The sequence below is a fragment of the Athene cunicularia genome (genome assembly GCF_003259725.1).
Source record: "Athene cunicularia isolate RWA chromosome 10 unlocalized genomic scaffold, athCun1 chr10_part1, whole genome shotgun sequence".
NCBI lineage: Eukaryota > Metazoa > Chordata > Aves > Strigiformes > Strigidae > Athene > Athene cunicularia.
Genome location: NW_020799112.1, coordinates 10,089,512 through 10,114,948, shown reverse-complemented (window position 1 = coordinate 10,114,948; position 25,437 = coordinate 10,089,512). Strand labels below are relative to the sequence as shown.

The 25,437-nt window shown below is 40.5% G+C and overlaps 1 protein-coding gene across 9 annotated transcripts in view; it reads right to left on the bottom strand.

The window, feature by feature from the left end:
* MEGF11 (multiple EGF like domains 11) overlaps positions 1–25,437 on the bottom strand; it is a 292,920-nt gene that overhangs the window by 70,836 nt on the left and 196,647 nt on the right. For all 9 annotated transcript variants that reach the window (XM_026856302.1, XM_026856305.1, XM_026856308.1 and 6 more), the window contains 2 exons: positions 18,918–19,130; positions 10,820–10,994 (listed from right to left, as the gene is read on the bottom strand). In XM_026856302.1, coding sequence (XP_026712103.1) covers positions 10,820–10,994; positions 18,918–19,130 — 388 coding nt within the window. The remainder of the gene's footprint in view (positions 1–10,819; positions 10,995–18,917; positions 19,131–25,437) is intronic.

Sequence of the window (25,437 nt, the reverse complement as noted above, 5' to 3'; positions counted from 1 at the left end):
AGATATATTATGGATTTACACAATACCACAAAAATGGTTTCTCCATCCTGTTTTGTTCTTTTCCTGATCATTCTAACTATCCTATCTTTTCTATCACTTGTTTTTTGACTGGTGCTGAGCACTCATTTAAGTTTTTCAGAAAACTATCCCCTGTGATTGCCTGATCTCTTTCCCTGAATGGTAGGAATTAAATTAGAACTCCCCTTTTGTGCATTTACTTAATGTTATTTTCCCGTTGTCCATAGCACAATTTCAAATCTGAACTTCCCTACCATGTACACTGTCTGCACTCACCAGTGTGGTCACTAGCTGAGACCTGCATCTTTCTGTAGCAGAAGCTGCCAAACAAGTCCAGTACCTCAGTGCATGCCTGACCTCTTGTTCACACAGCCTGGACGGACTGAGTCCAGGAGGAGTTAAATGTGCTCCTGTGAGGATACACAGCAGGTATCCTCAGCTGGTCTCTTGCTAAGAGCACTGAAGCCACAGAAGCAGCAATGTGGATGGAAAATATGCAGGTATGGGGCTGATGATGCTAACACCTGTGGTTGACCTTGGTTCTGAGCTGCATGAGCACATGTGAAAGGATCAAAGGGAAAAAAATGAAAGCATCTAAAAAAGAAAAGATATTTTACAGGATGAAATGAATATCATTCAATGTCAACTTTAAGCTAAGGGGGTTTGTGCTGTACCTTATGAAAAGCTGGTAAATAACCTCGCAATCATACACAGGCAGATAAACAGACATCCTCTTCAAACTTTCACAGATTTTGCTAAAACCAAAAAGCAAGAGAGTCCAAGATCTGGTAAAATTTCAGTTGCTCTTTGGCATAAGAAAACACACCAGGATTTTCCATTTATCATGTCTGATTGTAAAGGATAAAGTCTTTTTCTTTGACAGTACAGTTAGAAAGAAAATAAAATGTAAAACGAACCTGTGACTTAAATCCTATACTTAGGTGGTTTTAATGAAGTCAGTTTGCAATTTGAACTACCGGGAGAGTCAGCTACCAACACTTTTATGCACAGACCCACAGACAGTGTGGATAAAGATATAGACATTTAGAAGCTTAATAGATGAAAAGAGACACTGCTATTGGTAAGCAGTTTATTCTTCTGCAAAATTCAGATCAAATAACTCAGTCCAAACAGAATATTGAGTTCCACTGATTCTGAATAAGGCTACAGGAATGGAAATGCAATTTGACATAGGCACATCGCCAATTAAGGATAAAAACAGGAAATATGTCAAATAGCAACAAAGGCAGAGGCATTCAGGCTTTCTATAAGAAGTTGGTTCCTTTGGACCCACTTAGGAAAACTTTGGAGTTATTCAGGTAAATAAAACTGCAGCAGAGCCCAGAAGTAAAAGTAAATATAAGAAGAAAGAGGAGGATGCCTGGGATTTGCTCACAGTTCTTATCAAATTACAGACACTGTGTGTAACTGAGTAAGGTCTCATTAGTAGAGGCAGTCCCTGAGACAAACTCCACTCTTGTATATCTGGGACAATCCTACCAAAGTTAGCAGTCATGTTCAGGTAAACTTGGGCTGACAAAGTAGAATTTGAGCTGTCACAGGCAATTTCTGGAGCTTGTACATTGATAAGAGAGTAAACGAACAAAATGAAATAGAAGTTGTTTGTAAAAGGATCTGAAAAATTCCATTGAATTCAAAGAAAGGGACGCAGTTTGCACAACTGAGGGAGACCCACTGTGTCTTGTGCATCTAGTGACCTTGTTAAATACTCCAGTACAATGGTTCAGCTGCTCAAAAGCATACAACAATTGCCCTGAAGTGAGAGAAGACCCTTCATTACGGCTCATGCGGCCAGGCACTGCCACAAACACTGTCAGGGTTTAGGAAAACACCGGCTCCTAAACGCTGTGGCAGCCGGTGCTCCAGCAGAAATGTCTAATTGGTCAAGAGGAGCGCCCGGGGGAGAGCAACAACAAGCCTAATAGGCAGCAGGCACCTGGTTCATTGATACAAAAATCAATAGGGAAGAGGCTTAGTCTGAAAGCCTGGGAATACACAGGTGGCCTCCCCATAATGATCCTCCCCGGTGGGATCTGAACATAGGATATCTTCTCCTGTAACACAGCAGAGCCAGAAGAATCCATTTGTGAGTTGTTATTGAAATACTGGTTTTAGCCTGTACCCAGTTTCTTTGCCCTGAGGTGATGTTCATTGTTTCCTAGTCTACCTGTGGCAGGGCCACCTCAGAAATGGATTGACTTTTCAGAACGGCACCCGCTATTTAAGAAAGCTGCTGTACAATCTGGGTGGCTTGCAATGCTTGTGAAGGGTGCTGTTCCCCAAGCTCTGTGTACCTGTGCTGTTTGTTCCCAGAAAGATTCCCACAGGGACTTCGAAACGGATCACACAGCCACACCACCAAGCTTGACCTGAAGCAATGGTTTGTGAAGGTAAAATGGTAAAATGGCTCAGTCTGCCAGCAAATTTGCCAGTCGTTGCTGATAGAAACAGGTTTTGTGATGTACATACTGATCCACAGGGAGCTGGACTGAGACCAAAGTAATTTCATGCAGGCCACTGCACAGCCAAGAGAAGATAATTTTCAATCTGCACTGACCTGGCCTGGATCAGACCTAGTAGCTTTGGGATGCAAAACTTTATAGTCTGTTATTAGTCCCAATGGCCTACAAAAAAAATAAAAGCACAGCTATTTTACATCCATAAATATGTACTTTTGTATGCATAGAGAAGTGGGTAAGAAAATTCAGAGGTCATCAATGAAAAGGTGCAATTCAGGGGTAGTTTTCTTTGGGTCTATGAATATGCAAAAAATGCTGATAGGTACAAATGATCTCTGACCAGCTTTATTTATGTAAGGAACGTACCAAAACATTGGGCATGAGATGTTTTGATTTATGTTAATAAACTAAGACCTTCCAACATGTGGCTCAGCTGACAGAAAAACTTCTGTACAACTAGAAAGTGACAGTTCTTTAATTTCAAGAACAATTTTCCAGCTCACTCTTAATTAGGCTGTACAGAACAGAGTGTTTTTTGTTGCCTGCTTGAGATCCGCTTCTTGTTCCACACCCACTTGTGAAGCAATTTGTAAGCTTAAAAAAAATTATCAGAGGAGTTTTCAGACTTATCTCCATCTAGAAGACACTAAGAAAATGCAAGTTGAAAGGACAGTCCATTCCTCAGAGACCAGAACCAGGAAGGGGGATCTAGGATGCAGCCATCGTTAGTACAGAGGACCCGATTACTGACATTTTCATCTTTATTCACTTTTCAAGAACCAAGTGAATATCATTTTAAACTTTTCTCATCATGTTTTCCCAAGGCACAGTTCTCTCTTCCATCTTTTTAAAGTTATTTTAGTTGAATTTCTCATATCCCTGTCTTTCACTGTACCCCCAGACCTCACATCGATATGTTATCAAAGAGACTGCATTTCCTTCTTGCTGACTTTGACAAAATGAACTTCTCAAAACTGCTCAGAATACTTTGAAACCACCAGGTCTTTTTGCTGTCTCTTCAACTGCATCCCACTATTCTCTTTGTATCCAAGGAGAGACTTTCCTTCTTGCACTGCTTCTGGATCACCAGCAATAGTCCTCCTGGGTTGGTTTTGCCTTTCCGTTTTTCTATGTCTCTATACTTCAAGAGTAGCTGAGGAATTAGTCATGGCTACAGAGGGATATCCCAAAATATCTTAAAATGAAGAGTACTAATAAATTCTGAATAATTGAGGAGAAACAAAGGGAAAACTAATAAATAGGAAAGAGTTCAAAGGCTGGGAGCATGGGAATCAATTTCTTTCACACTCAATATTCAGTCTCTGTTCAGGCAAATTCCTTTCCTTTTTAGGGACTGTGTTGCATGGTACTTTAAACCTGGTTATGCAGGGAGGGGATTCAGCGAATTTGAGGCCTATGAGCCCATCTGAGTGTCCTTTGCTAGCTAAGGTGTCCTGGGAGACCTGATAGAGAGACAGTGTTACTGCAGTGGGGTAGGAATGGCCAGGGGACTAAGGATAGAAATCTGTGGAAAACAAGGCGCTTCTAGCTCCACTATTTATAGGGCAACTTGTTTTACTTTTATTATTAATTAATAATTCACTCTCTGCCAGCTGCAGCCTACGCTCAAACCCACCTGCACAGTACGGAGGCCTTTTTGCATACCCACTGCCACTACTGCTAGATGTTCACAATGGTTTGAGACATTGGATTATGAATACAAATAGGAAACCAATGAGAAGAAAATGCATCTTCCTTGTGCATCTAGGTAATTCATGAAATGAGAATGGGCAAACTATTTCTACTGCCTGTAATACTCCAGTTAATTGGACAACTGCTGTGCCAGAAAACCTTTTCCCCACCTACAGCAAGCAAAATTTATACTGGTGGTTGGTAACAAGAACATCTTGATAAAATGGTTGAATTTATTTTATACCTATAAATGAAAAGAGCTCTTAACAAAGGGGGGTAACCGATATGCTCGGTAAATCAAGGATAAAAGGACACAGGCTCTATTGAAGATTTTTTCCCCTCGTCTTTTCTTTTTAAACCTTTTGATGAGGTGCCCTGTTGCTCTGAGATGAGCTTCCACTGAAGTACTTTTGGAATTATCTCAAAGAGAAATGGATCATTTAAATGAGTTAAAGCCCCCAAAACAGATCCACTATCTCCAACCTTAGGTTCATTTTTTATATTAAGATTTTTGTGGAATTTATAAAATAACTTTACTACTGAACCAGGGGCTTATAAGACAAAGAAGTCTCATTCATTTTTCCTGCTCCCTTCTGAATGGTGAATGGTACATTTAGAATAAAGATGAAAGAAAATATGTAGAAGAGAGGGAATATTCTGATAAATCCGTGTTTATCAACCTTGAGTGTTTAGAAAACACCTACAGGCAATGATTCTTCAAATTCCTCCAGACCTACCTGGGATTTCGGTCCTTCAGGAAAATTCAATTGAAGATAAGATAAGGTGCTGCTTCCTTTTTTTTTTTTTTCCCTTTTAGACAACAGAGAGAATTTTAAAGGTGTAGGACAGGCTTTAACTTTTTTTTTTTTTTTTTAATATAGAGGGAAAGATTGTTTCTTCTGTCCTGTGTGTTTTCTTTCAGGGAACAAGAGATACTGTCTGCACCAGAAGGAAGCTAGTCATGGCTGGAATACTCAACAGACTGGACCTGTAAGTTCCTTATGACCTCTATAGGTGACACAAAATTAGAGTCCTTCTCATTTCTATGGAAGGGTAAATTGGTCATTTTACTCATTAAGTAGCCATGAGGCAGACTAAGACTGGCCTGAGACTGTGTGTGGGGCTGTTTGTACTGACTGAGAGATTACCCATTACAAATCTTGCTATACATTTTCTATGCATTTGAATAGGTTTATAGCACTATAATATACATCTATTTTTACTAAGTGCTCAAGCTATTGTTTCTTGTGTGTTACAGGGGCTGACTTTTACTCTGATGTGCAAGCATGTACATGTAAACCTTGGAAACAATTTGTACCCCTGTGGTAGAGAAAGCGTTATGGCATACTAGACAAAATTATGGATTTATAAACCCAGATTAAGACTGTGTTTCAGTCCTTAAGTGCACAGGTTCCCACTGAGCTCAGCTGGAGATATATACACATAAGCACTTACATAAGGATATATTTGAAAGGCACTATTTTATTATGTTTTTAAAATGCAATTTTGATGCAACATCAACAGAAGATGTAAATAGCTAGAGATGCACAGTACTGGGATATATCTTGGAAAGTCTTAGGGAATCCAAGTGGCATTCCTAAAGATGAAAAATCTAGTAAGAGGTCACCACTGCTATAGTTTCCATACTTTTCCTGTATTATGATTGGCTTGTATGGGATCTACCAATATAGCCAAGGAATAGAAAAATGTCAGAATGGATTCTTTCATTTTGGTGATGAAGTGCTAGCTTTGCTTGCCAGCATGCAGGGTTCAATAAAAGCAGACAGTTCTACAAAAAATTGCAGCATAAATAGATGAACTCTTTAAAGTAATATAAGTTCTGTCATCCAGATGTGAAATATAGACCTAAGTGCCCACCAAAGTAAAAGCTGACCGCACATTCCATAGATAAGTGTTAAAGTTTTCTCAGAGTGTCTTGGGCTGCGAAATGCTTTAACTACATATCTCCTTGCCACAATGGACAGAATGAAAGCATTTGAAGTTAAACCCATTTTTTAAAGGAAGAAAACAAAGCATCCATAAAGAAACAAAGGCATATCACAGGATGAGGTCTCTAGATAGCCACTGTTTTCAGGAAAGTTGCAATTAGCTGTGCAATGCAGAAGGTGAACTTAGTTGTATTTCAATAGCATTTATAATGATTTCAGTAGCTAGAACGCTGATAGGTACGTGCAGGGGGTTGGTTTCAAGATTTCCTTGTGAGACAGAAGGTCAGGATTCCTGTGGTCTCCTGTCATATTTAATTCATATCCTCTGGCCTTCTTCACCACATTTATTGAATTACAGGAATAAAATTCAATGAACCAAAAACAAAAGAAGAGAGGACAGGGCAAATCCTGATTTCTTTTACATCCCTTCTGCACAACTGACTTCAGTGAGCTTGCAAGAGAGCATCTTAAAGCAGATTTTGGAAGTAGAGGGAGGTACAAGTTAGTATAACCCCTCTCACCACCCCCATAATTGCATCCAAGTAATTTATTGCAAGGAGCGACTATTTGCATGTGGGAGTAAGGATCCAATTTCTACCAGTCAAGAATCTCCTTGTATACTTTTTAAGGCTAATCTTTGTGTACTCCCTGTGTGTGTTTATCAGATTCCTTCTTGCCACAAATGAGATGACAGTAAAATGGCTTTTCAAAACATTCTTCAGAAAAGAATCACTGGCAATTCATCACACGAGTACTAAGAGGCAATCCTCAAATATGTTAAAAATACCAGTTTTACGGAAGTGCCCTGCTGACATGCTGATAATGATGATACCCTGCAATCATCTGAATTAAATTGATACTAACTTTATCCTCCCTTCACAAGTGAGATGCAGTAAAGCACAGGGTTTCCAGCAAGCCTGCAGTGTGGACTCAACTACTAGTGCACATCGGGGGTAGCTCTAGAAATGCTCCGTGATCTTGGAGAAGAAGAAGATTTTGTTGTGTCTCCTCTACTATTATCCTATTTTTATTGTCCTGGATGATGCCTCCAAGAACTGGGCTGTTTTGGGTGTAATTGTGGATCACTTCGATTTCTCATCTATCTCTTCAGTCAAATCTACACATAGTCTGCACTGTGGTTTAGACAACCATACAGTTAAAACAGTGCAATCCCCTGGTGTGAGCACAGTCATATCAGGGCCTCACACAAATAACCTGTACCAGTACCAGTAACATCTTTAAGATAGTGTAATTCGGTTTTAGAGCTGTGTATGTGTGAATCTGGTCACTGAGTCTAATGCAAAATAATAATCAAAAAAAGAAGATATAAAATGTTTTGAAATTCTATCCAAAACTGCAAGCTCACCAATATTTAGCTTTGGTATTTGAAATTTTGGAAATGTCACAGCTAATAAACAATGTATTATTTTCTAAGCTACAAGGTACAATTTTATTTTAAAACTTGAATCTGCCTAACTTCTAAAAATTAAGTGTTCTGCTCACATACATGTCAACCTATGGGATGGCTGCCTTTCCACTTAATACATTTAATAAAGGTGACCAGATGCTTTGTGTTTTTAATGGCTTGTTCTGCATCCCAACAAAATGTCCCTGTTTTGGCTGCGATTGCAGATGATTCATTCTGAAACCCAGCCCAGCTGCCCTGACAAAGCCGAGGCAGGGCACAGTTAAAAAACAAGCCATCTGTGCAAAACAAGTGGGTTGGAGGAGTGCTTTGTCAGGCAAAGACTGTTGTTTCTTGGTCACTATGTTTTCTAGGCATCCAGAAACCCAGAAGTCTATGGGTCCAACCCCTCTGTCTTTGCAGTTCAATTTTGCTGTTGTAAGCCATGTCCCATCATATTCTCTTCCTTCCCCGCTTACTTAAAAATCCCCTCAGCCTGCTCAGCTATTTAAGATCGTGTGTAGATGAAACGCGTCTGTAAAATGTAAGATGTTGCTCCCATTTCCATTCTTTCCAATCATATGGTAAAATTCCTGACCCTGTAGCTGCATCAGCCAAGCCTCATGCAAGAAAAAGCAAGAGGGATTCATTTATGGCTTTTCTGAATAATTAGCTCTGCCCAGTTCTGTATTAGCATCACTATTGTCAGTGCTGCCAAAAGAGGCATCCTGCATTCAGGAACAGTCGAGCCTCGCACTTGCAGGCTAGGCTAATTCAAGGGCAAAATTCTACCTGCAGGCAAAGCTCCCTGCTGCCTCAGCAAGAGGCAGGCAGGCATATTTGAAAGCAAAGTCTGGTCTTGAGTGTGTCACTGAGATAAGCCACTTCAAGCCTTGAGAGGGTTCTGGCCCCACAGCATCTTTCCCAGGACCTGCAGGTTGCGTGGTGAAGCAGTGTGACACCTTCTCCCTGCCCAGGCGATGGAGCGTACGGCCGAGCAGCTCGGCAGGACGCCGCCGGCCCAGGAAGGAAGGAAAGGTTCCTGACAAGTTTTCTTTACAGCCTGTGGTCTCTAGCATTTGAAAGAACCGTTGCATCTCAAGTCATCTGGCATGCATACGGATGACAAATATGCTTCAGAGGCAATAAATTAGCAATTTCAAGGCTTTACTTCCCCTCATGGACTAATTGTCAGAGATTATAGTATATTATGAGAGAGCAATGATACTAATGCCTAAATATGCTTCAGTGATTATAGAGCTATCCTCAATAACCAAGCTGTTTAAATGTCAATGCAAGAAAGCTCTTTATTATGAGATTAAATATTATTTTGAAGCAATGCAATAGGAACTTCCCAGGCTTCATGCCTGCAATAATACTGTCTTGGAGCAATATATATTGGACAAACCATGCTTTTTAAAAATATGAGTACAGTAAAGGGTCCCAAAATATTTTTGTGCTGCAAACTTGAACAGCATTCCTGATAAGAGGATCTTGCTATCTTTTTATTTTGCATTTGTTACTGACATGCTGCTGCCTTCATTCTTTCCTCCACTTTCTATAAACACCTGTGTATCACCACTGTATAGAAAAGATAAATTCTTAGTTTTTGTTAGTGTGAGTAGAGTATCAAAACTCAAAATCCTCTTCTTTTTTTTTTTTTTTTTTTTAAATTTCTAAGTACTGGTGTCTTGCAGAGATGCTTTTGACAGTCCTACCCCTCACCTAAATAATTCTGTTTATACCCAGCATTGAGAGAACCCCTGGAAATTGCATGGAAGCTCCAACTTTCAGGTTCAGATGTTGACATAAAGCAGAGAACAAAAGTGTCTTTAAGCCATAACTCCAATTTCACAGTGCTGGAGATGACAGTTGGTGATCACAAGCTCAGGTGTGGATTTAAAAGGGAGGGAGGCTAAAAGGCTTTAGCATCCCACTCATCTCATCCAGGACTCCCACACTATGGATCTTGTCACACAGCTGTGCAGCCTTTCCCTGTAGATGACAGCAGGCATATGACCCTGCAGAATACCACATGTTTTTTTCTAGAAAACCCTAAACACTGCAGTGGGTGCTGATGGTAGAACGTGACTCCTCTGCTGTTCAGATCCAACATGCCATTCCACTCCCACTGCTTCTAAAGCTACCTGGTCTGATGTCTACCATGTCTCACAAATGCAAATCAAGAGAGCTACAACATGGTCAAAGATCACACCTTGTGTTCCCTAGTTATCTAAAGGTATTTATTCACTTCATTTTGAAGTTGTAACTTAACACAATAGAGGGTCACTCATTCAGAACGCTGCACATTTTAGCTGGCTGCTAAATGTCAGTGAAAGTTCTAGAAACATTGGGAATGTCTTCGAATCTGAAGCTCAATTTCTAGTAAACTTAGTAATTATAACTAATAATGACTATAATAATACAGAAAACATATAGATAGGCCTGTGGGGACAGATGTAAAATTAAGGATACAAATTACAGACAGACAATTGCTAATGAAGTTGTGGAATTCTCTCTTTAAAATATTTTTTTTTCTTTAGGAAGTATTGTTTCTTAAACATAGGCTCTTCCATGGTGTGCTCCTGAAGTAAAGAGGGGCTTCACATATGGATAATGAGGGAACTTACTAGCAAGGGTTCCATTACGCCCGGCTGTAGCAGGACTGGACACCTGGATCCATGTCCTAATACTTTCTCCTGCAACCTGGCAATCATCAATTCTGAATTTGTGTTGTTTCATCTTGGCTGATTTCTTCAGCCATTTTATATCTCATCTATAAAACGTAATGCTTGTTTACCTCAGAATGTCTGAAGCTCTTTCTGATGCTCAGGTAAAAGACACTTGCCGTATATGCTCAGAAAAGACATAAATTGCTCTATCATTTGTAACATCTTAAAAGATCTTCATCTATTAAAATCACAGTGTGACTGACAAGGAAAATGCTGAAAGGCCATGAGATTTCTTTTTCTGCTCTTCTAGGCAGACAATAAACTGACATCTTTTTTGTTATGTCTTGACTTAGAGTATATGATGGGAAACCATTTCTTTATCCTTATAACAGTAATAAACTTACAATACTGATATAAAGTAAATAACCAGAAGTAGTAAGTTAACACTGCTCAAAGGAGAATCATGTGGACTTATAATAGAATGGGGAAAAATTACCTGCATTTGGCCACTTTTTACACAAATGTTATTTGAAATCAGATTAAAATCTTTAATTTTTTGCAGGCGCCGTATGAAATGTCCCCTTACTCCCAGCTCTCACTTACCATATATCCCGGCGCACACATACACTTCCCTGTGATGCTGTCACAATCTGCCCCGTTTTGGCAAGGGCAGATCAGCTGGCAGCCTTCGCCGTAGTATCCAGGGGGACAGGTTTCATTGCAGTAGAGTCCAGCCCAGCCAGCTTTGCAGCTACATTCTCCAGACAACGGATGGCAACTAATGAAGACAGACACACATTAATGAGATGTGGACATGAAAGAAAAATACAGTCTGTAACCAGCAGCAGGACGTTTTACATGCAGTGCCAGCAAGAATCACACTAAGAACAGCACAAACCTGAGAACTGTTAAGGATGGTGAACATAAGCAACCATAAAACTTAGGGAGTGAATAGGGAATATGGTGCTAAGTACCAGCCTGGCATGCCACTTCCAAACATGTGGGAAGTGCCCCAGCACTGCTAATATTGCACCTTTGAAGTTTATGCTTTTCCATTTTAAAATCAATGGGACTTGGATTACTGATATTAACCACAATGCGATTAATCCATACCATTGTATGACATATATGTGCCGTACTAGTTGGCTGTAATACAGTCACTTAAAGATGTTCAGGGTTAGGAGAAATTCCAGTGGATGGAGGAATGCAATCAAGAGAGCTGTGAAGATAAACCTGAGTTCTATTCTATTCTATTCTATTCTATTCTATTCTATTCTATTCTATTCTATTCTATTCTATTCTATTCTATTCTATTCTATTCTATTCTATTCTAATTAGTATTCTAAAAGTGAGTGACACCTCAGCAGAACTTTTCAGCAGTGAAAGGTAGAAAGGAAAGTGCTTTGGAAGGGAAAAATCCCCTTGGAAAAAGAGTTTTGCAGGGAATATACAGTCATAGTGAACAGAACTGATCATTACCTGAAGCCTCGGGATTTATTTGGGGCAGGAGTCAAAAGGAGCCCTGGGACTAAATCTCAGCTGTGCAGTGAAATGAGTCAAGTTCCTTTATGCTGAGTAATCAGCACTGCTACCCAACATTAATCCTTTGGCTTTCATTTCTATTCAGGCAATTCCACACTGTTGTGAGAGCACACAGAGATAAAAGTAGAAAGAGCATCTCCCAGGTTTTCTTAGGGCACTAACTTCCCACAGCAGGAAAGCCACGCTGAGGCTGTGGCTGAGTGCTGGGAAAGGAGGGGAAGGCTGGAGATGTGTTAAGTCCTGGTTTGAAGCGATGGAGGTTTCTGGGGGATGGGAAGGGAGAGCCCAGGGGAATGTCTGGTTTGGGAAGGTGAAGTGGTCGAAAGAGAGAGCAGGGGGTAAAGAGGGAATCTGATCTTTGGAAAAAGACTCCATGTTGTGAGGCCAGCTGGCAGTGTAAGGCTTCACCTGGGAGCTCAGTGTGCTCTGGGGGCCTCTGCACCACCAGACTGTACCATAATAGCACTGTCTAGCTCTCACTGAGGAAGATGAGAAATAATATTGCTACAAATCTGATTTTCTTTATTATTCTCAGAACAAGAAAGAATAGAGTTCTGCAAGGTGGCATCTCTCTATGGACCTGTCTCCTGGTTTTTTGCCTCATAGAAACAATTTATTTTCCTTTACCATTATTTATTGCTATAGTTTAATATTGCAGACCTGACTGAATGGGTTTCTTTACACCTATAAAATTAATATCGTATATGTTAATTTTCAAGGTAACCTCATAAAACGTAATTTCCTAGTATGTTTCTGGCAATTACTGGTAGGAGAGGTTAGTCATATACTGTTGTGACTAAGAATGATCAAATTTTGTGAGTGTCATATGTTTCATCATAAATAGTGTTTTACTGACTAATTAAAACAATTCATCAGCTTAACAAACTACCATCCATGAAATTCTTCTGACAAAGCAGTGCCTGAAATTATAGTTGTTCACAAAGCACCTCTTAACATTCAGATGAAAATAATAAAAGCTCATTTTTTTCCCCCTCTGTGTCTATTAATCATTACCTAATAGGAGCAGAAAGCTAAACATTAAAGAAATATTTTAAAGTGGATTTTTTGTTTCTCTGTTTTTACTACTACTGCACATATCATACGGTTCTGTGAGAACTGCATCTGTTGGCTAAATTAAATCTTTCAAAAGTAATATATGATCATGGCAGTTGGAATCAGTCTATGACAATTCAATTGAAAATACTATACTCAGTAAGATTTTTGACTCCAGGGTTGGCTCCTTCATCAAAATGGACAGCTTTTTTGCATGGGATGCAAGCTAGGTATTAGGGACTCAAAATCATCCTAAGAAAGAAGCAAAAACCCAAACAGGCTTTGCAGAAGAGTCTGCAGGAGACAGGGGCCTTGGACTCCAAAATGAGGTCCAGTAGAAGGCTGAGACCATACTCTGCCCCCCTAAAGCCTTGTCCACTCTTTCATAAGGCTCTGAGCTAGGAAAAGTCCAATGCAGATGTTTGGGTCCCTGCATCCATATAATCTTCCTGTTGAAGTAAGAACAGTTTTGCTATCAGCCTGAGCATATCGGAGTTTTGTTTTTCTCCTGGGCCAAGTGCTTGCAGTCTTCCAGTCCTTTGAAACAGTTATCTTGTGCTGCCGTACCAAATGCTGGCATTGTAAGATTAGGAAAAATCCTCTGCATTAAACTGGTACCCATAGTTCTGGGTTATGGTACCCATAGTTCTGGGTAGGTAGCAATAGTTGGTGAATCAAGTGTACAGCAGGGGAAGGGAAACTTCTTGACAGTAGCAGAATAAATCTTTCCAAAGCTTTTGGCAAGCCAGAGATTAACACACACCATAGTGTTACGGTAGCGTAACAAGCAAGAGGACCCCAAACCTATGTAGCTAGGTCTGAAATGAGGTTGCAGGCTGTGTCTGGCCAGTGGACACAGACTCGTCTCAGATACAAGGAATACAATGTCCTGAACCAAAACCACTTGTCTGATAATAAAGGTGCCCTGATGCAGTGTTAATTTGAAGATGGCTGAGATTTAGATGCTTAACCAAAATCCAGAAGACAACTGTTCTCTTCCCGATCCTGCCAGTGAATCTTGGTGATTTAACTTACTCTTTCTGCCTTCATTTTTCCCATTAGTAAAATGATGCCTTTCTTCCTTTGGAAACCCTTTTAAGATCTGCAGCTGTTATCACTAAATAGTACTAAGATTTCATTATTAATTGTTTTTTCTATTCTGATATGTATGAACTAGTCCAGTAATTAAAGTCATTATAGTTATGTACTAAATATATTGCAGCTCATGATGTCAAAATAGCATATGTATGCATGTATGTGTGAGTTAAGAATGCTTCTCTCATACTGGCATTTTGTAAAATCTCATTCTGTTGAAACTACGTACCTAGACATATAATAATAGCTAGGAAATTCGCCTATCATCCATCCAATCATCTCTGCATCCAGACTGTCCAGTGAACTAAATGCATGGAAGTGAAAAGTCTGAGGCACTTAATGGCAAAGGTGTTAAGGCAAAGAGCAGGGAATACATCTAGCAATGTGAATTACTTGTATAATTCCTCCCTTCTTGTTCTGAATGTACCTTCCAAGATCATGAGTCCATGTAACATTTTGCCAGCACAGGTTACAGCACATGTAAGGCACTTTTCCATGCCATCGATAAACTGAACTTAAGAAACACAAACAATTCCTCTGGGGAAGGATCAGTGAATGGATGGGTAAGAGAATGTGAGGCCTCCAAGAGGATCCCAGAAGGCAAACCCACTAACATCTGCTTTCCAACCACTTGCTGTGAGCAGGGAGGGAACCATACATCTTGAAAGTGTTTGGCAGTGTTATACATTAGTATTTTGCATTGAATCTTAACAACTTTTATTTCTTCAAATCTCTTGCATAACAGGAAAGAATAGTGTAGAAAACCTAGAGCGAATGCAAGCAGCCAAGTGTTCCTCTGGCTCTAGGCCAAGGAGAGGTGGAAACTGGAAGCTGTCCACAGCGCACAACACGGCATCAGAAGGAAATTGTTCCATGGCTCTTGCTGCAGTTTGGAAGCTATTGTACAGTCCCTGGCTTTCAAGTCACATTTACAGCAATAAAAGATTTTTTTTTTTTAATTTTTATTTTTTTTTTAAATTTACTAGCTGAACTGAAAAAACAGAAGGTAATTTTTGACCTTTAAATTTTTTAAGCATCTAATTTTGAGGAAATCTGAGGAAACCAGGTAACTTAAGGCAAATTGGGAAAATAAATACTTTAGACAGCACAGTCTGTTCCAAATTCTGAATTTGTTCTCCGCACATCTTTCAGCCAAAACAACTTATTCCCAGTGAATTTCCTGACTTTAAGTTTATACATTAGTACCAGTCATCTCATCTTAATTAACAACAGCCCTAATCTTTATTTAACAGTGTTTACTGTCTTTCAGCGTCCATACTACATTTAGCCTCCCTTGGTAAAATGTCCTCTTGCTTTCAAAGAGGGTGCCACAATGAGACTGTAGGGCCACTACTTCAGTCCAGCACGTCCTCAAATCCAGGCTCATTCAAGCACATTATTGACTTAGGTCAAGGCAAAACTTTATGGAAGGTCCATGGGGTTTGGTCTTTCCAAACTTTTCAGTGTTGAGGCAATAATTAGACTGTCTGGAGATCTATCCATTTAATTTGGCTTTGTCACAGCAGTAAACTGTCAAGGCTTAAGAGGTCACTGTGTCTTCCTTCCCCCCTCATGTCTCTGACCTGGGCAAGACGTTACTAAAGGCATATGGCTCCACACTGATGTTCAAGAGGGGTGGGTGGCTAAGACTATTCCAGCTATTCATTTCCCTTACTGCTTTTCAGAAGAGCAAGCTTGGATTATGCCTTTCTGACTATTTTAGGCTGTCTCAACATGGGCTTTTCGCATAGGGAAATTTTTTACAGGTGTATCCTTCCCTGTGGAAGGACAGTCCAAGCCACCAGTGCATTCTAAATTACCTAATTCTAGGGTTGTTCAAAAGTCCTGTACAAAGTGCCTTTCAGCGTGCTTTGATGCAGAAATTATTGGATGATGTTCTTCAGCCGTTAGGAGGTTAGACTAGATGATCACACTGGTCTCTTCAGACATTAAAATAGATAGATCTATGAAGATAGAAAAGCTGATTATGTATTTCTTAATGTTCCTCCCCAACTTGCTCCTCAAAGCTCCCAGAGCTTTCCATTCCAGCCAGCTTTCCAATAATGAGATCAAACGAGTCAAAATCACTGACAGAAATAAGCAAGCGTCCCTCACCTTCTTTCAAGTGTTTCTATAGTTATCCTACACACTTAGCTATTGCAACAACTAGCCAACAGCTTAAACTGCTTCTGGGGAAAATAGATGGCTGTCAGTAAATGAATCACTTTGGAAGACCACAGTTCCAGTAATGATAAAAATTGAGGAGAGGAATGGGAGGAGGTGGGTGGGAAGAGAAGTATGCTGTATGGGACTGGTTAAAAAGTCAGTAAAAAGATTTGTTCTGAATATGGAGTGCCTTTGGAGAAGGTCATTTTCCATCAACTCTGACACTCCTGGGCTCAGAAATCGACAGTGCTCTGAGGAGCTCATTGAAAAGTGGAAAGCTGAAATACCGTGGATGAATGAAAGAACATTTACAGATCTACAGCTTGCTGATATCTCTTTGTTCCATAACAGCAGTGATAAGATGTAGGAAAAAGGGAGATTTTATCAATGGAGAGACTAGATTCATTTATTAAAGAAACTGAGATACCATCTGAGCAGAGGATGCTGCAAGGGAAGCTGACGGAGCAGTGATGGGAGGGAAGGTATAAAATGTATCTGTCAGATGGCAACCAGGCACGGGCCAGGTACACGGTGTGTAAGAATGACCACATGCCCAGAAAAGAACTGTGGGAGGATTCAATCCTCCACCTTTCAGAGCTCTCTCAAACTTGAGACCTCGTCTTTCTTCACAGCTGGATGGTGCTAGTCTGTTCTGTCAGGAAGGATCTTCTGGCAAAACTCCAGATCACCTCCCAGGTAGTTCTTTAAGTAACCCAGGGAGAACTCCTGCACCCTCAAACCCACCATCTTACCCCACTTAGAAGACTTAATGAAGACTTAATGAGCACTTAGCTGAGAAACAGCAGCCAGGCACAGCCTGGCCCATGGACTGCAGTCCTTCCACTCTATTTACACCTTTATGCACACAAATGGGTTTCCACAGGCTAGGAGAGGGGGTGAAGACACACTGTCAGCTGCTGTCCAAGAGCATGTTCTCACCCTCCAGTACACATGAAGAACAGCTTTCACTGAGGAGCAGTTTACCTTGTATTTACTGTAGGTTGATGTTGTGCACACTGGCAGGTACTGCAGAGTAGTGTGACATGCAGGAATTTATACCTTAGCTCACTCTGCAATCATTCTTGAGACATACCCTACCCTCAGTACAACACAACATTAACTTTTTGTGCATAATGCTCAGCTTGTGTCTTAGATATATTATTTTTTGCAGTGATTTTATGATATACAAAATAATCAGAAGTGATAGAAGCCTGTTGTACAGAGCTACCTTTGAGGTGTCAGACACTTTGGATCCTTGCTGCCAGACCCAACAGAGCTAGAGCTATCTTTCTGTAGAGGGCTTGTATCATCAGACTTACAAGGCTTTTAAATAATCCATTGTGAGCTCTGACTTTCAGTTAAGCAAAGCCTCACCACTCACAGATGAACTTGAATTCACAAGAAAGATCACCTGTTTATTTCCAAGACTGAGACAAATAGAGTCTATCTCAAGCACACAAACAGATTTGCCTGAAGTGTTTGTGTGTGTGTGTGTGTGTGTGTGTGTGCACGCACACAAATTAGGTGGCACTGCTTGCATACATAATTGAGGAGAGCATTTATATTTTAGCTGGCTGCAAGATTGCAAGGTAGGATTGTCATCATCAGCAAGACAGTCAGGTCCCTACCTGTCTGGTTTAAAATTGAAGAATGTCCGTATCAAGGGCATATTTGCTTGGGCATCAATTATCCCCACCTCCCTTTGAAGCCTACACAATCCTGAATTGGCTAGGAATGCTTAACAGTAATGGACAGAAAAAGGAGGAAATCAAGTGGGAACTGAAGGTCTCAGCATCTTGCAGGCATGGTAAGGAAATGTGGGCACTCTAGTTCATCAGAAGAGGCCGGGGTGTTTTTGCTGTCCAGGCTCCCTTTACTGTGTGTGAGGGAGTGAGGAACTTCTAAATAGCAAACTGGCAGTCAGTAAACAAGGCAAGAAGTTACAAAAGGTAACAAATAGGATAACAGGGAAGATTTTTAAATTCTTCCTTTTTTTAGGGTTCGGAAAACTTGTTCAAGCCTGCAAAGAGCAAGTAAATTCAACTCATCCCATGTTAGGTGCTCAAGTCTGTTTGTGACTCTGATTCTTAGTAACAAGAACCTCAAGAATCAGGTTCTAAAAAATTGCAAAAGGAAATAAAACATTGAAACCTGACCTTTTATGTGAGGCTTATTCCATTTTAGGTATCCTTCCCTGATATTTATTTTCCTGAATATTTCACACATGCACATAGTGAATGAAGAGCAAAAATAGGCACACATGAGAAGAGAAAAGATGTCTATTTTGACAATGTCAGCTCCATTAGAGTTCCATAGACTGACTTGGGGATATTGATTTCAGTCTATTTATACATCTGCCTCAAGTGTTTTCAACAAGGTAATTTGCTACGAGACATAAACTGAAGCAAATTAGGTTTCATTTTGAAAGTCCCCTTGCTGTCTATAGATTTAACAAGAAAACCCATCGTAAAAAGAGCCAAAATGATGGATTTGCGTAAATATATCTATATTTTTTTAAGTTTCAGTGGGTTATTATACATACATATGGTCATCATCTGATAGTTCTTATGCCTGAAAGACTGCAGTTACAGGATAAGGCCATATGTCAGATTGTTTCGGATTTTAGCAGAACTGTTTAAGTAGTTAACAGATACATGCTGGTTGGATTGAAGCTTCTGGTTCCAAACCTGAGGTCATTTAAATCAAAGGTTGCAATCCTGAGGATCTGTCTGCATTCTTAATTAAAGCTACAGATAAAAAGGGAGTAGGTGTAGCTAACTGACTTTTTTCCTCAATGTTTTTATTTGACCAGCCCCTGCACTTGTATGTAATATGAAGTACATACCTGAGAGTGTTGGTAATATTGCAAGGACATCTCTTGTTGCATTTGAGGCCATAAAACCCTTCTGGACACATTCTTTCTTGGCAATAAATCCCTTTAAATCCAGGGTCACACATACATGCTCCATTTACATGGTAACACGTTGCACCATTTTGGCAGTCACACCTTTGTGTGCACTGAAAGCCGTAAGTCCCAATAGGACACTCTTCTTGACACCTGCAATGAAATATGTGAGACAGGATCCAATCAAATACTAGAATCATAGAATGGTTTGGGCTGGAAGGGACCTCAAAGATCATCAGAGTTTCATGGCACCTTCCACTAGCCCAGGTTGCCCAAAGCCCTGTCCAACCTGGTCTTGAACCCTTCCAGGGAGGGGGCAGCCACAGCTTCTCTGGGCAACCTCTGCCAGGGCCTCACCCCCCTCACAGGGAAGAATTTCTTCCTAGCATGTAATCTAAATCTGCCCTCTGTCAGTTTAAACTCATCACCCCTCATCCTATCCCTACTCCCCTGATCAAGAGTCCCTCCCCCTTTCCTGTAGCCCCTTTCAGCCCTGTGAGGCCGCTCTAAGGTCTCCCCGGAGCCTTCTCTTCTCCAGCTGAACCCCCCAACTCTCCTCACAGGGGGTGCTCCAGCCCCCTGAGCATCTTTGTGGCCTCCTCTGGCCCCACTCGAGAAGGCCTGTGTTCTTCTGATGTTGGTGCCCCAGAGCTGGACCCAGCACTGCAGGGGGGTCTCCTGAGAGCAGAGCAGAGGGGGAGAATCCCCTCCCTCACCCTGCTGCCCACCCTGCTCTGGGTGCAGCCCAGCACACGGGTGGCTTTCTGGGCTGCCAGTGCATGTTGCTGGCTCACAGGCAGTTTTCTATCCACCAACCCCCCCAAGTCCTTCTCCTTGGGGCTGATCTCCAGCCACAGCTTGCCCAGTCTGAATTTGTGCTTGGGATCACCCCAACCCATGGGCAGCACCTTGCACCTGACCTTGTTGAATTCCATGAGATTTTCACATCCCACCTCTCCAGCCTGTCCAGGTCCCTCTGGATGGATCCCTTCCCTCCAGAATGTGACTGCACCACACAGCTCAGTGCTGATGGGGAACTTGCTGAGGGTGCCTCGATCCCACTGTCCGTGTCACCAACAAAGTTGTTAAACAGTGCCAGTCCCAACCCCGACCCCTGAGGAATGTCACTCGTCACTGCTCTCCACTTGGACATCGAGCTGTTGACCAAAACTCTTGGAGTGCAACCATCCTATAGTCTAGTCTGCTTATGAGTTTTACATGGGAATGTTTTTGTTAATGGATTAGGTATAAAATCATTGATCATTTATTTAATTAATATACTGTGAACTGATGGTATCATTGAGTGATGTGATATTTAGGGCATGTAAATTGCTGTTAACTGAAAGTGCATTAATCTCTGTCCAGTTATATCCTGCAAAATTCACATTAGTTCATATTACCTTAGTTAACAAAGTGCATTCTTGTTTCTTGAACCTTGACAATTCCACCTATCATCTATATGAAACTGATACAGAATAAGATATTATATTTTATAAAAAAACCCTCATCTGTTTGCTTTTCTTTTATTGCAGAAGGATTGTGCACCTTCTTTAAAAGCATATGGTCCTCTTAGTGGTACTGAGGATTGAAAGGGAACGTAGTCTATTAAACAATATTGAGTAAAGTGTTCTCCAGCAACACAGAATTTTACTTTCCCTTTACGCTGTCATTGCACCAGCTTTATACCAAGTAGGAGAAAATACAGCCCTTTGTCTTTTCTGTGTGTTCTGAGTAACTAAAGCTCAAATTTGCTTTTCATCTCTTACTCCAGGGATGCTCAACAGTATAAAATCTCAAGACAAATCACTTTCATGCTCCTTAGTGTAGTATCTTCTCCAAAATTGCCAACATTTTTAATATTTGATACACATAAAAATGGAACCTGCAAACACTACACACAGATTGTTTTAAATTGCACCTTCCATGCACTGTTTAAAATATTTCCCTACTGGATACATTATGAAATCTGCCAAAAATCCTGTTTCATTGTCCTACACAACCAGTTTAAGTGTTCATAATATTTCTTACTTCGAAAAGCTCAACTAAGATCCTAAAGAAAGCAACTGATTCTGTGCTTGACTTAATTCAGTGGTTTCAAAATTCTGCAGTGAGTCAGTACTACAGTTTACATGATCCACCATGAAATACAGATATGCCTTTTCAGTTAATAAAAAAAGAAAAAGAGACCCAGAAAAGCCCAATTCCCTTATCGCATGGATGCCAGATATTGGAAATTGCCTATCAGCATTAATTTAATCCTGAGCATTGATTAAAGTGTATACTGTAAACTCAGTGGGTAGAGGCAATTGTTAAATGTCTTTCGGCAGGTCATTTCACAGCTGGCAGGTGAGAGTTAATATAATGATCAGTAATAAAAGATTAATGTGTGATGCAAGCCAGGCAAAACTGCAATGAACCCAGTCAGTATATAAGAAGAGCATTACTTTTGCAGCTTCAGATTATCACATTTTAGTAAAAATAAAGGAACAAAGCAAAAGGCCTAGCTGGTGATTTAACTGCAGCAAGCATCAACATCGTTGCTAGTTACACAGTCCAAGTTCAGGAGACCTAAAGAGAGAGTAGCCTGTGACAAACAGGAAGGGAAAGAGCCCAGAGAATCGCCGGCGGTACTGGCTGTTAGCCCTGCTGCTCTCAGGGAAATAACCAGCAAAGAATGGTTAACACTAGGACTGAAACACTTAAAGCAAATGAAATGCAATGAAGAACATATTAAGATGTCTTATGTCTCCATTGCTGTGTACAGCTCTACTAGTTAGCAGGAGAGCACTGTACTCAACGAGATGAATACTTAGTCAATAGTGCACTATATCATTCTATATTTATAGAAGATGAAGCATTACCTAGCAGGGAGAAAAGCATCTGGAAATGAAATATTGACGACCTAATCCATTTACATAATTAGCCTTTTTCTACTAACAATTTAACCAACTTATTTATTTGGAGATCAAGCAGCTACCGCTAATGAATTTTATACAAAGAATACTAATAATGACTCCTCTGGAACATAGGAATAATCACAGCAGGAATTAGCTTTCTACTTAAACATCTTTCCTCTGCAACATATCAATCTAATGTGTCCATAGCACCATTAACAACCAGATACATTGTTCAATTAAATTACAAAATGAGCTGCTAAGCCCTAGTTATGTTTCTTGTTTAATTTACATTGCTTTCTGCCTATCTGGGGAGATTCGTATTATAATATCCACTGAACTTTAATATGTACTATAATTATTTGGGTTGGGATAGGATAATATGGCTGTCACCTGTAGAATTAATGGAAGCAATTTCACAAAATATTAAACATAAGACAGCCTGCTTAACAGATGAACTTAGAACATACACATTTTTTCCAGATAAATTTTTTTTCATGGAATAATGCTGTAAAGTTCTTTAGGCTTTTCTGTTTGTTTGTTTTGAAACAGTGACCACGTTTACATAGCACAGACAAATATTGAAAGGCATCCGAAACACACCAACCGAGATTGCTCTTCGGTTGATAAAAGATACAGGTACAAACACAGCAACAGGAGAGTAAGTCTGCTCATATTGTTATAACGAATGTGGTATTTATTCTGTTAAGATTCAATCTTCAGATTTAATGGCAATATGGAAAACAAAGCTAAACCAGTATGTTCGCTTTTCCGGTCAGCCACTGAATTCTTAGGCACCCTATCCTCAGCTTCTAACTGTGCTTCTGCTATTATTCCTTTCCAGCTTGCAAAACATACATTTACATGACATATCCAGTCATTTTAGCAGAGCACAAAGCTTCCTGAAGTTATTAATAGTGCTTGCCAATTTTCTAGATACTTAGTGTAGTGTTACTTCATGGAAAACAGGTAGGGAACAAGGTGTGACATAGACCTTTACAACCATTTCACCTCCACAGATGTTTATTTGTTATTATCTTCTGCACAAGATGATGAACTGTAGTATTATATAATACTTAACTGACAATTTAAAAAGATGATAGCAGATAAAGTGTGGGTATATTTTTATTGTTATTCACAATATCTATTATTAAGATTTTTTTTTTATTGCCTTATAAAATTTTAAAGAAAACACTGTTGTGCATCAGCGTTCTCCTGCTACACTTGCAATTATACAGAAACACTGCAACAGTTGCATGTGATCCAGAAAGTAGAACAAGACTTTAAGCTAAAATGGTGCTGACTAATCTGTCCCATTGTCCACGCTGTATGAACACGTAACTAAGGAAAGCAATTTAGACTTTTTAAAGACCTTGTGCCTGCTCCTGCCCTCACTGAAATCAATGGGCAATCTGCCATTAGCTACCTGCAGTTAACAGCAAAGGGACATGTGTCTGTCCAGAGCAAACCCTTACCAGCCACGTGCTGTCCTAGCCCGAGTGAGAGGCAGAACTCCAATCAAATATAACGGACCTAAGGTTTCACTTCCCTTATTGAAGGCTGATTAAAGGCTGATAGATAAACATGTTTTAACCTTCTGAGTACCTGTCTGAAAGGTGGGAATTTCCAGGCTAATACAGTTTTTCCCTGCTGCTAGAATACCTTTCTGAACTGCCGCTTCACCTAACTTTCTCCTGTTTTCATTCATCCTTTCACACACCTGAATTTCTGCTCTTCTGCCCCTCCCTTCAGTGTCTTATCTTTCACTTCCCTGCCCCAGGGTGGGCCAAGTGAGCCATTCCTAGGGGGTTTTCTTGGGTGCAGGTCCACAGTGTGACTTCCCTTGGCTTCTTTTCCATCTCTTCCAAACGATCATGCCTTATTTTCTCCCACCGTGCTTCTGTCTTCTCAAGCAACACCTCTCTTTGGAGTCCAAATCTCTCTCACTTTTTTCCAAGTACAGACCTGAAGAGCCCCCACTCCCTCTGCTCAAGGACAATTCTTGGGAACTCCTGTCAGGTCTGCCCTGTAGTGCCTCCTCTGCTCAGTCTCTCCCAGATCTGCCTTCTCCAGCCCCTCTCTGAGGGAGATCAGCAGCAAAACCCTCTGATTTTGACAGCAGGCAGAACTAGGTCTTCTGCTTTCTACTCACCATCTCCTTTCTTCATCCCCAACGGTCCTTTCTCTACTGTTGCTGCTGGAGAGTGTAAGTGCTGCTGTTTGGCAACTCCATCACTGTTCTTTCCCTGTGCCACTTGCCTGTGGCAGAGCCAGCTCTTCTGCTGCATGTCTCCCTTGTGGCTGGGGGCTGTTGGCAGCTGAGCAAAGGAGCTGGCTCAGCTGCAGGCTGCTGGCGGGGAGCTCCTGACAGCTCTGACACTGTTGATTCACCTACAGCCAGAAATCGATCTAAGTCTGCAACAACCAAATGAGGAGACCTAGAGACAGAGGGACTCTGTCAGCCTTCCGGAGCATGACCACTCCGGGACAGGTTGGGATTGAAGTGTGGTCACCAGTATAAGTGTCCAGGCTGCAATTCTTAGTGAAATTGTCTCCAAAAGGAGAGAAAGCTTTGGTTAGCAACAATAATTATGTGGTACCCTATGGCTGAAATCACCGTCTCCAGATGGAGGATGGGGGAAAAGAGACATGATGATGTCTTCTCCACAAAATAATTAGTATTTCCACCATATTCAACATGCAAATCCTGATATATTAATCTCCAGAGACGCCTCCAATTACCACTGTTGATAAAATGGAAAACTTCCACATTTAATGGGAATGAGCACCGCTTTCTGAACCCCAGCACAGTGCTGAAGGTTGGTTTGTTTGTGTGCTATAAAGACCTGCTGATTAGACAATGAAGCAAGAAATGAGAAATTCCAGTGAGCTTTGCTGCATAAAAGTATTATTGTAGCATATGTCAGTATACTGATTCTAGCTTGTTCTAGCTAATAAAAAAAGGGAAGATGTAGGAGAAAGGGCTTTAGTATGGCATACACTAGTGAGCTGTGCACACGGTCTCTGGACCTGGTGACACAGTCCAAGCCCTAGTGAAAACTGCATATGAAAGCTTTTTTAGCTGCAGCTTCCCCACCTTTGTTAGCCCTGCTGGCAGGATTAGCTGGAGGGCTAAACCAGAGTGCGTTACAGTCCCACCTTGACTTTGCTGTGTAGTCATTTTACTGAATCCATGACACCTTTGTAAAACAATATTATCATCTTCTCTGATCGATTTATGGGTGAAGGCTCTTGGTTATAAATTTTGAGGATTTATCGCTTTTTGTTGGTGTCTGAGATGGATAAGTGCTGCAGCAGCACAGAGAGGCTGAAGGAAACATTGCTGCATTGCTTACTCTTGAGGATATTAATTTGTATAAATATAGTTCATTTACATATCTTGTAAACATGTAATGCTCCCTATTAAATTTATCACTGTAAATATCTAAATTAAATTTAATCCATTAAATTTTAAAAGTTGTATTAAAAAAACCCTGTAAATGGAGAGCATTGCCAATAAAAAGTAATAACATTGCCACATTTATAATGCTTGAACTGTTTCAGAA